We start from the raw sequence: 12,112 nt of genomic DNA on the forward strand, positions 1-12,112 counted from the left end.
CTAACCCAGAAATAGTGCTTCAGGTTAAGAACTTTGCTTCAGGATGAGAACAGAAATCGTGCTCTGGCAGCGCGGCAGCAGCGGGAGGCCCCATTAGCTAAGGTGGTGCTTCAGGTTAAGAACAGTTTCAGGTTAAGAACGGACCTCCTGAACGAATTAAGTATGTAACCAGAGGTACCACTGTATAGGATTCAGGACTGGGAACACATCCCATTGCATTTGCTTGCTGGCCTCCCTCCTCAGGCTCCAGGGGCAGCTGGCACCCATTGGGACTGGTGTGGCAGAAGGCAAGGATGCCCAATAGTAGGTGGTGCCAGAGCCAATGAAAGACAAGAGTCAACCAAATCTACTTTCGTCTCCATCTTCCTCCCTGCTGTGCCCCAGAAGGGCAACACCGAGACTAAGGGGATGGAAGATGGAGCAAGGTTGTTTTCTGCTGCTGCAAAAGCTCAGACTGGAACCAGTGGATTCAAAATACAAGAAACGAGATTCCAACTAAACATTAGGAGGAACTTTCTGATGGTAAGAGCTGTCTGACAGTGGAACAGACTCCCTCGGAAAGTGGTGCCCTCTCCTTCTCTGGAGGTTTATAAACAGAGGCTGGATGGCCATCTGTCAGGGATTCTTCAGTTGTGATTCCTGCATTGCAGAGTGTTGGACTAGGTTACTCTTTAGTGACTTTCTCTTGGGTGAGAAAATAGGCAGGTGAGCCTGGCTGAGGGCAGATTGAGCTCCTTCACCCTAATGGGCAAGCCTTCACTGGCAGGCCCTCTCTCAGAGGCCTGATAGTCTGCCTTTCCAGGCCGACTCTTTTTTTATTAATATACTTGTGCCCAGCTCTGCTTGGAAATTCTAAGAAACAAACATTAGTGGAGTTTTGAAATCAGAGGTTAAAACAACTGTGCTTTTGAAAGGTTCAGTCCACCATTCAAAATGCTGTCCAATTGCATCCAAATATAGAGGGAAAACCTGTTCCTCAATCTCAGGAACCAAAACTGGTGTACAATATCCCCAAACAAAAATTAAAACAAGGGTGGGCAACCTCTGGCCCTTCAGATGTTCTTGGCCAAGGCATCAGGAAGAATTTTGGGAGTTGTAATCCAGCAATACTGAAAGAGCCACAAGCCTCTCCTCCCTTTAAAGGTAAAGGTACCCCTGCCCGTACGGGCCAGTCGTGTCCGACTCTAGGGTTGTGCGCCCATCTCACTTAAGAGGCCGGGGGCCAGCGCTGTCCGGAGACACTTCCGGGTCATGTGGCCAGCGTGACGAAGCTGCTCTGGCGAGCCGGCACCAGCGCAGCACACGGAAACGCCGTTTACCTTCCCACTATAAAGCGGTACCTATTTATCTACTTGCACTTAGGGGTGCTTTCGAACTGCTAGGTGGTCAGGAGCTGGGACCGAAAGACAGGAGCTCACCCCGCTGCGAGGATTCGAACCGCTGACCATACGATCGGCAAGCCCTAGGCACTGAGGTTTTACCCACAGCGCCACCCGCGTCCCTCTCCTCCCTTTAACTGGACAGTAAGATTGAAACGATGTAAACAAGCTACGTAATTCCATGACAACTCAAACCAGCAACAGAAAACAAATGAGCTCAAAGGAGTTTAGTCAGGGTAGCATGCAACTAAATTGCTGGGAAGTGCCAACGAAAGAGGAATGGCAGACAAAATTAATGGACTACGCAGAATTGGATAAAATGACAGGAAAGATTTGAAATCTGCGGGACCACAGATTTACAGAAGATTGGAAGAAATCTATAAACTATTTGAAGAGCAACTGTACTCAACAAAACAAAAAAAATTTTTTTCCTTCCATTAGCACCTTAAAGACCAACTAAGTTAGTTCTTGGTATGAGCTTTCGTGTGCATGCACACTTCTTCAGATATCTGAAGAAGTATCTGAAGAATCTGAAGAAGTGTGCATGCACACGAAAGCTCATACCAAGAACTAACTTAGTTGGTCTTTAAGGTGCTACTGGAAGGAAAAAAAAATTTTTTGTTTTGACTATGGCAGACCAACACGGCTACCTATCTGTAACTGTACTCAACAAATTACGCTAGTAGGACTACAAGAAGTTTTGTAAGAAGAAATATATGAAATATTGCAAAGTAGAGAAAGAATAGAGATATTAGTTATGCGATTTAAATGTAAGAAATGTAAATTAAGTGAATAGATTGGAAAATTTTCAGATGTGATTGATGGAAGTAAAAAAAAATTGTATAAGATATAAAAGTATGTTTAATTATTGTTGAAAATGATATGTTAAAAAAGCTAATAAAAATTTATATAGTAAAAAAAATAATTGCTGGGAAGTGCCGGTGTGGGGCGTGTTGCTGTGGTCAGGTTTTGCTTCGGTTTCTCATTGGCATATGACTGGCCAGAGTGAAAAGAGGTTGCTGGGATAGATAGGCCTTCGGATAGTCAGAGGTGCATGCTTACCTGGCTATGGAGCTGCTGCAGCTCTTCCAGGCTCTGCCTCAGTTTCCCCCTTTCGCCTTCCATCAGCTCCCTCAAGGCTCTCGAATCTTCGCTCGTCTGCTTGATCTGTTCTTCTAAGGCATCATCATCGCTTCGCCGTGAGCTCTGGCAACCGTAATGAAGCAAAGAAAGAAAAGTGACATCAGCAGAGGTTTGGGAAGCAGAATGGAAGAAAGGAGAGATCCAGGAGGGACCACACAAAGTTCAGTTAGGGACAGGTGACTCTGAAGGTTAATTCTTCTCAGTTTCACCTTTTCCCAGTCTTAAGTCTGGTTCTCCACATTTCCACACCAGTTTGCAATTTTTTAATAGAAGTCCTCATCGAAACTCATCAGCATTTTAGCGCCAATTTCTTCCCATATACAGTGGTACCTTCGGTCTCAAACTTAATCCGTTCCAGAAGTCCAAAACCAAGGCCCGCTTTCCCATAGAAAGTAATGTAAAACTGATTACAGTGGTACCTCGGGTTACATATGCTTCAGGTTACACACACTTCAGGTTACAGACTCCGCTAACCCAGAAATAGTACCTCGGGTTAAGAACTTTGCTTCAGGATGAGAACAGGAATCATGCTCTGGCGGCGTGGCGGCAGCGGGAGGCCCCATTAGCTGAAGTGGTGCTTCAGGTTAAGAACAGTTTCAGGTTAAGAACGGACCTCCAGAACAAATTAAGTACTTAACCTGAGGTACCACTGTAATCCATTCCAGACTTTTAAGAAGAACCCCTAAAACAGCAATTTGACATGAATTTGACTATCTAACGAGACCGTTGATCCATAAAATGAAAGCGATAAACAATGTACTGCAGGCACACAACCAATCAATCAGTAACTGAACTGGGTTCCACACAGTCACAAAAACAAAAAAAGAGCCGCAAATACAAAAATGCAAAAACAAACAAACAAAAAAACCCCGCAAAAACAGACAGACCTCAGCGTAACACTCAAAATGGAAGCGTGGCACTCAAACCGGAACACGTTCAGCTTCCAAAAATAGCTCGCAAACCGGAACACCTACTTCTGGGTTTGCAGTGTTTGGGTTCCAAGTTGTTTGAGTACCAAAGCGTTTGAGAACCAAGGTACCACCGTACACACTTTTGCAAAGCAATTTTCTCCGATATAATGCACCTGTATGCAATTTTTATGCACACTTTACCCTGGTATGTGCATTTTTATCCCATTAGTTGGCAGCATTGCAAAATTTAGAGAAGCGCAAATGGCAAAGGATGGCAGTGTTTGGGTTCAGGGTTTCATTCTGGAAAGTGCAAATTAGGTACTGTGGCAATTACACAGGGTCCCTGGACGTTTGACGGTCTATTGATCCTTGTGCCACCACTATGATCGCTTCCCCGCTGCCACCAACCTGTTTCTCTCAGGTACACACGGAGTCCAGACAGTTGTTAACATTAACAAATACCGTATTTTTTGCTCTATAAGACTCACTTTTTCCCTTCTAAAAAGTAAGGGGAAATGTGTGTGCATCTTATGGAGCAAATGCAGGCTGCGCAGCTATCCCAGAAGCCAGAACAGCAAGAGGGATTGCTGCTTTCACTGCACAGAGATCCCTCTTGCTGTTCTGGCTTCTGAGATTCAGAATATTTTTTTTCTTGTTTTCCTCCTCCAAAAACTAGGTGCGTCTTATGGTCTGGTGCATCTTATAGAGCGAAAAATACGGTAATCAAGTTTATTTTATAGGCATGAACAAATTTATGGTTTCAGTTAATTTTTCTTGGCAGTTTCTTAATCTTAGTTTCTTTACTGTCCTATACGTTCCTAACAACTTCAAACTGATTATCCCAACTATCTATCTGACTCCACCTAACAGTTCCTCTCACTCTCTCACAACACAACTCGACCAACCCACAGACTTATCCTCTCTCTTCCTTCTCCAACTCCCAACTCTCAGCTGACTTTCACACAACTCCAACTCTAACTCCTCCCCTTGGGTTCCCACTGGCCAATCACTTCACCCTCATTTAACCCTTTCCTTATGACCCACCTAGGAGGGCAAACACCACAGGTACATTTGCTTCAAATGTGAGCTTCAAATCTCTCCCCCTTACCGTGGAGTCTGTGCCATCTATAACACTTTGGATCAGCCTCTTCAGCTCGCTGAGGGCAGCCCGCAAGCTACCAGCCGGCACATCTTTGGCCGAGGAGGTTTCCGATGACTCGTCCATGGAAGAATCCGTGGACACCGCAGAATCCGCACTGTCGTTCCCTCGAAGGTGAGTGCACAGGTATCGGACCTGGCAGTAGGCCTCCCAGAGCTGGAGTCTGAGCTGTGATGAGAATGCAGAAAGGACTGTTCTAGGGAGTGCTGACTGGTGCTGATTGGGACTGATAGGGTGGAAAGCAGGGAGTCCAACAGTAGGTGGCGCCAGAGCCAATGGCAGGCAGCGCCAACTAACCCTACTCTTGCCCCCATCTTCCTCCCTGCTGAGTTCTAGAAGGACAACACTGAGTCTAAGGGAGAGGCAAGCAATTGGGGCCAGCTGAGGTTGGTGGGGCAGTACCCCTGTTTCCCTAATGGACCAGTCTCCATTTGACCTGGGGTAGCACTTTTCCGTATATTTCCAACAAAGAAGCACACTTGGGGCCAAGCTAGGCATGACTTTTGACACATAGCTTGTCCTTGTGGAATTGATTACCCTTCCGCCCCCAGCAAATAAATTATTAGTATTAAATATTATTGTGTGCCAACCATAAAAGAGCATATCTTGAGAAATCAAGTTGATGACTGGATGTCAAATGCAGATCAGGAACATTCAGGGAACACCAGAGTATTCGGAGAATGTGCAACACAAACATTTGCGGACGGAGGATTTTAGGAAGGAAGTCCACTATGGCTCTACCACACACATTTAAACACACCTGTGCTGCACCCAATTCTTCTGGAGCCAAGAGTTTTGATGCTACCTGTTCTCTCTCTTGCTCCAGTTCCTCGGCCTCCATGCTCTGCTCAATCTCTGACAGCAGTGACGTGCTGGTAGAGTTGAAATTCTGGAGGCTTCTCTCCTCGCTGAGTTCATCTACCTTTAGCTGCAGTTGCCGATAAGACAGCCTCACCTCCTGAAGTTCTAGCTGGTTCTGATGCAACTGGAACAAGAAATTATAAAGATATATTCTTCATTTATATATTATCATCATCATCATCCATCCTTCACCATAAGGTCACAGAGCAGGCTTGAGCAATATAAAATACAAGATAAAAACCAGTTAAAACAATTTACAATCAGAAGAATAGGGTGGGTCTTAAAATATACATGTGCATTTCATGAAAACTGCATTGTGAATGTGCCAGACACACCTCTGTGGGAAGGGATTCCTACAGCTTCACATGCCTGTACGATGCCGGTATTTTATTAGTTAAAATTAGCATGCCTTTACACCTGTTCGCTGTATTCGCAACATTGTGTTTTTGTTTTTAGGTAAGCAATTAAAAAAACATAAATGAGGCTTTTACAACACAATCCTACCTGTCTTTTAAAAGCATTGCACAGCTCCAAAACAGCTCAAACGCCCTTTATTTCAGTCTGTTTTTTAATCACTGCTGTTGCTTTTATTCACTGCTAACGTTTTAACAGCTATTGTTCACGTTTAATGTGGTTTTAACTGGATGATCATATCCTTTTGTTTAATCATCATTATTGTATTTTACAAAGTTTAAAGCTGTATCCAGTTAATCTTACTCAGAGTAGACTCATTAAAAATAATGGACATGGCTGTCTTGGATCCATTAATTTCAGCGAGTCCAACTTAGGTTGGATAGAAAGCTTTGCATGCTGCTTCGAAGGGACAATTAAACACTAAGAGACAGAAAATACCATATTTTTCCGTGTATAAGACTAGCCCTTTCCCCTAAAAAATAATGACAAAAATTAGGGGGCGTCTTATACACGGATACATCTCCCCCCCATTTTCTTAAACCTGAGTCCCCCAAAATAAGGGGCGTCTTATACATGGGGGCATCTTATACATGGGGGCGTCATATACATGGGGCGTCTTATAGATGAAAAAATACGGTAAATTGGGCACATAAACAAATCAATGCTACCCATAATAAATATAACTCAATACAATTTTAATGCATATTTTATCTTCTGTGTAAACCACTTTAGAGGTTATAATTACTGTTCAGCGGCATACATGTTTTTGTGAAGTATAAACTAAAATACATGTTTTCTGAACAGGAAGTCCTACTGAATTCAATGGGGCTCACTACCAGGGAAGCAGGTCTAGGATCGCAGCAGCATCCTTCGAGAATATGCAGCAGTGAAGGGGAATCTGTAGCCCTCCAGATTTCATTGGAGTTCAGCTCCCATTAACTCCGACCCACGTAGTGAATGGTCAAGAACGATGGGAGTTGTAGTCCAGGGACATGTGGAGGGCCATGGGTTTCCCTTTCCTCCCACTGATGCCATACTGGTTCCTAGTGTTAACGGAGAAATCTGAGGGCTCCCTTGGACAAAAAACAAGGATACCAGCCAGGAATACAGAGCAAAACAGCAGCCAGTAGGCTTGGTCTTTATTGAAGATTGTTGCGACAGGACTCCCACCTGCCACAAGGTGGAACAAGATGGAAGCCCCAAACAAAAGAGCCCCCAAATTTTTATTAGTTGCTAATCCCCATGTTAACCCCTCCCAAACTACATCACAGTTACATCATGAAAGGGGAAGTCTGGTGGCGGTAATCTGAGCATCCTGGACCCTGCCCCATGGTTCCCCTTGCCCTCCACCAAACACCTATCAAGTCTAACAAAAAATATATTTACATTTCCCTGTAAATTAATCAAGTTAATCACACCCTCTTGTCTTCATCTGGGTTTGTTATTTCTGGAACGGCTAGGTGTCTGGCACTCAGGTATCAGGATGCCAGGGATTATCACTCAGGCAGAGGGGCTGCTGAGTAGCTGAGCTCACATGTCTATATGAATTTCTGAAGTTTTCCCAGTGAGCCAGTACATAGAGACATTTATCAGTGAATTGTTACATTTGGTATCGTGCAGCAAAGGCCCTTTGAATAGATAGGAAGAAACTGTGATGAAGTGTTTTGTGGGGACAAATCACAAAAGTGATTGTGCTGGTTTTGGTAGTGGGCTGCATGTGCATGATATCTGCTGGAGGGGCACCCACCCAAACTATACATAAATTCCTGCAACACTAGTAAAAGTCCAGGTTGCAGGTTGCTCAAGCCTCACAATGTTACCTTCCTGTTTCCAAACTGTTGATCTGGCAGCATCGCTCAATCAAAATAATAATATTTTAAATCAGTCCCTTCCTTCCAGCTGTCTCCCCCTTTCCCCAAGCCCCTGTTCCCCCATACCTGCATGTCCTTCTCGTGACTCTGCCGCTCCAAAATCAACACACGATCTTGAAGCTCCTCCACTGTCCCCTGAAGAAGGTTGTTTTCTTCCATCATGGCACTCAGCCGACGCTCCAGCTCGTGCTTCCTATCCGTAAGCATCTTAATCTGAAAGCGGAGGAAGGGAGGGGAAAGGAAAAGGAACCCCAAAAGTAAGTCTCAAGAGTTTGCAATTTCCCAGTCTGGAGAGAATGAGAACTCAGCCAGGTGTAGAGAAGGAGAGAAATGAATGCAAAATCTATCTGCACCTGTGGTCAAAAGAGAAGTCCGCTTTCCCCCTTGCCAGAAACTTGTCTGGAGAGGCAAGAAAGAGTGAGTGTGGGGGAGGAATTTAAACTCTTAGAGAGCTGGAATGTGGGTTGCCAGGCAAAGGAGGAGGGAGGGAAGGAGGAAAGCCAGGCCGCTGTGTTCTCTGGAATTCCCAAGAGAGATAAAACGCCAGGGAAGGACGCCTTGCCCCTCTCTCAGTCTGCTCACGGAGCACCTTGCTTACACCTTCAAAGCACAAACAGATTTGTTTATGCAACTGCTTTCCACACTGGGCCTTTCCCCCTTTTTCTTTTAGGTAGTCAAATGCAGGGGAATTCCATGGTCTGGATTCCAGGTACCTAAACAGCCCCGTCAGATTTGGGAAGAGGCCTTCTTGTTGCTTCAGGCCAAAGACCGTTGCTTCTTTTCTTTTACTTTTACACCAATATCTATTTGAACTCCTCCTCCAAGAACTTTAATGGAGTTCAAATAGATATTGAATTCCTCCAAGGACTTTTAAGGGATGCGGGTGGCGCTGTGGGTTAAACCACAGAGCCTAGGACTCGCCGATCAGAAGGTTGGCGGTTCAAATCCATGTGACGGGGTGAGCTCCCATTGCTCGGTCCCTGCTCCTGCCAACCTAGCAGTTCAAAAGCACCTCAAAGTGCAAGTAGATAAATAGGTACCGCTCCGGCGGGAAGGTAAACGGCGTTTCCGTGAGCTGCTCTGGTTCGCCAGAAGCGGCTTAGACATGCTGGCCACATGACCCGGAAGCTGTACGCCGGCTCCCTCGGCCAATAAAGCGAGATGAGCGCCGCAACCCCAGAGTCGGCCACGACTGGACCTAATGGTCAGGGGTCCCTTTACCTTTACCTTTAAGGACTTTAAAGTACAGTGGTACCTCGGGTTAAGTACTTAATTCGTTCCGGAGGTCCGTTCTTAACCTGAAACTGTACTTAACCTGAGACACCACTTTAGCTAATGGGGCTTCCCGCTGCCGCCGCACGATTTCTGTTCTAATCCTGAAGCAAAGTTCTTAACCTGAGGTATTATTTCTGGATTAGCAGAGTCTGTAACCTGAAGCGTCTGTAACCCGAGGTACCACTGTAGTGTGCATGGTTCACCCCTCTTCCTTTTCCCCATTGTGTCTTCACAACAACCCTGTGAGGTAGGTTAGGCTGAAAGACTGGTTCAAAGTCACCCATGGAGCTTCAAGTCCAAGTGGAGATTTTAGCCCTCCTTTTCTCCAAGGAGTTCAAAACAGAGCACATAGTTCTCCCCTACCCAAATCAAATTCTCAAAGGTTCTTAAAGATTCAGTAGAATAAAATCACCCATCAAAACCTGCAGCTAACGCTTAAGTTAATGCTGTATAATGTTCACGAATCCTCACTGTGTGTTGCAGAAACTCATTTTTATATCCGTAGAAGCTGAGAGGGAAGGTAACTGACCTAAGGTAACTCAGTGAGGTTCACAGCTGTGTGGGGATTTGAACCTGGGTTCCCCCAGTCCATGGCCAGCACTTCAACTGAGGGGTAGCCATTGTGGTGCCCTCCAGATTTTCCCACTCTGTACTGTTCAGTTGTGGGCGAACATATCAGATGACACAGCGATTCTTCAGACAGCTCTTGTTTATTCACAGGCCAGAACAGAACTGAACTGAAGGGTTCAACCAGCCTGCTTATATAGAGCTCCACTACAACGCAACAGTAACCACTTCCTGTAACTATCCAATCACTGAATGTCACTTTCAATCCCTTATTTGCATATGTGGACCTGAGTGAAAACTATCCACAGTATCCCCCTGCTGGCCCAGGGTGATAACTTCAGTACATAACAACTCCCATCATTTCTGACCATTGGCCATGCTGGCTGGGGTTGATGGGAGCTGGAGTCCAACAACATCTGGAGGGCACCAGGTTGGCTACCCGTGTTCTAACCATTACATCACCCTGGCTAAACTCATTTACCAGTAACAGCCACCAAGTTGCCACTGGAAGCTCACAAGCAGACCCCGATGATAAGTGCTTTCTTCTATTTGTCCCCAGCACCCGGTATTCAGAGATTCCAGTGTGGCACATAAACATTTATAGATCTCACATAAATCCATAACATTAATTTAGGTATAATACAGTCTATTTATTTTCTTTTAACAAATTACACTGAGATTTACTATTGTTTGTTCTTCAGTTCCCCCTCTCTAAATGTATATTATTATTTATTTTACTATTATTATATAAAAGAATAAAATTTTTAAAAAATTAAAACTCACTACTGTAAAAAGAGAGAGAGAAAAGATCCCTCTCTCTGTTAAAAAGCTTTAATTTAATGTTTAACTTGTCAATGGTTTGTAGTGGAATGATTGCATTTTGTGACTGTTGCAGCAAAGTCAGCTTGGGAATCTCAATGTGTGTATGTGTGTACAGTCATACCTCGGGTTACAGACGCTTCAAGTTGCGTTTTTTTGGATTACGGGCTGCCGAAACCCAGAAGTACCGGAATGGGTTACTTCCGGGTTTCGGCAGTTGCGCATGCGCAGAAGCGCTAAACTGCGCTTTGCACATGCGCAGAAGCGCCAAATCGCAACCCACACATGTGCAGACGCACCGCTGTGGGTTGTGAATGTGCATTCCGCACAGATCACGTTCGCAACCCGAGCGTCCACTGTATAAGGGACGTGCGCCATGTTCAGTCAAAGCCCAGAACCTGAACCAATTCTGGGCAATTCCTAGTCAGATTTGGCTGGGTTGGGTTGGCACAACCCCAGATCACTCCCATGGGGGCACCTGTTTGGTCACTGTGAGAAAAAGATGCTGAACTAGTTTGTTCTCATCCAGCAAGGCTATTCCTATGTAGATATGCTCTGACAGGCACATGATGTGAAGGAATTTCCTTTGTCAAAACAATTAAGAGTCATGTGGCATCTTAAAAACTACTCTGAAGATTTTGTTTTGTTCAAGGATGGTCTACCTCAAGGTCAGTCACAGGGTGTTCTTGGAAAGTTTCAATGTCCCCACACTGGTTTGGGGCTATTGCTGTTTCTAAAATAAAATTTGGGTCCATTTATTCTGTTGCATAAAAGGGACGCGTGTGGCGCTGTGGGTTACACCACTGAGCCTAGGGCTTGTGGATCAGAAGGTCGGCGGTTCGAATCCTCGCGACGGGGTGAGCTCCCATTGCTTGGTCCCAGCTCCTGCCCACCTGGCAGTTCGAAAGCATGTCAAAGAGCAAGTAGATAAATAGGTACCGCTCCAGCGGAAAGGTAAACGGCGTTTCCATGCGCTGCTCTGGTTCGCCAGAAGCGGCTTAGTCATGCTGCCCACATGACCCGGAAGCTGTACGCCGGCTCCCTCGGCCAGTAAAGCGAGATGAGTGTCACAACCCCAGAGTCGTCCGCGACTGGACCTAATGGTCAGGGGTCCCTTTACCTATTCTGTTGCATAGAAGAGTCTGGCCTATTTGTCCTAATGCAGAAGGCGCTGCTGGCAGATGACAGCATATATATCACATTGAAAAATGAGCAAGTGAAGGAGCCCCTGATGTTGTAGGTGATATTATTAGGTTCTATAACAGTCCTGGCAGAGTTGGGATCTGGGCCTGTCCCTGTAACTCTGTTCTTTATTTATTGATAAAAGTGTTTTCATTCTGCCATATCATAAAGTACAGTGGTACCTCTGGTTAAGAACTTAATTTGTTCCGGAGGTCCATTCTTAACCTGAAACTCTTCTTAACCTGAGGTACCACTTTAGCTAATGGGGCCTCCCGCTGCCACCACGTGATTTCTGTTCTTATCCTGAAGTAAAGTTCTTAACCCGCGGTACTACTTCCGGGTTAGCGGAGTCTGTAACCTGAAGCATTTGTAACTTGAAGCGTTTGTAACCCGAGGTACCACTGTACTAGGATAGTGTTGAATGTTAAAACATAAAACACCACTGACAAAAATAAAAATACAGATAACCACTGAGGTAACTAGCTAATCCGAAAACAAAAATTAGGCAGCTACAAAGGTCTGCCAGCATAG

The 12,112-nt window shown here is 45.1% G+C and overlaps 1 protein-coding gene across 5 annotated transcripts in view; it reads right to left on the reverse strand.

The window, feature by feature from the left end:
- The window catches only part of BICDL1 (BICD family like cargo adaptor 1), a 65,621-nt gene that overhangs the window by 19,955 nt on the left and 33,554 nt on the right, over nucleotides 1-12,112 (reverse strand). For 3 of the 5 annotated variants that reach the window (XR_014542394.1, XM_083590155.1, XM_083590156.1), the window contains 4 exons: nucleotides 7,805-7,951; nucleotides 5,353-5,577; nucleotides 4,542-4,760; nucleotides 2,442-2,585 (listed from right to left, as the gene is read on the reverse strand). Coding sequence is in view for 4 of the 5 variants with exons in the window: in XM_083590155.1 (XP_083446281.1) it covers nucleotides 2,442-2,585; nucleotides 4,542-4,760; nucleotides 5,353-5,577; nucleotides 7,805-7,951 (735 nt within the window). In the remaining variant the exon portion in view is untranslated. The remainder of the gene's footprint in view (nucleotides 1-2,441; nucleotides 2,586-4,541; nucleotides 4,761-5,352; nucleotides 5,578-7,804; nucleotides 7,952-12,112) is intronic. The other 2 variants (XM_083590157.1, XM_083590158.1) reach the window with 1 other exon arrangement.

The sequence above is a fragment of the Podarcis filfolensis genome (genome assembly GCF_964270895.1).
Source record: "Podarcis filfolensis genome assembly, chromosome: 16".
NCBI classification, from domain to species: Eukaryota; Metazoa; Chordata; class Lepidosauria; order Squamata; family Lacertidae; genus Podarcis; species Podarcis filfolensis.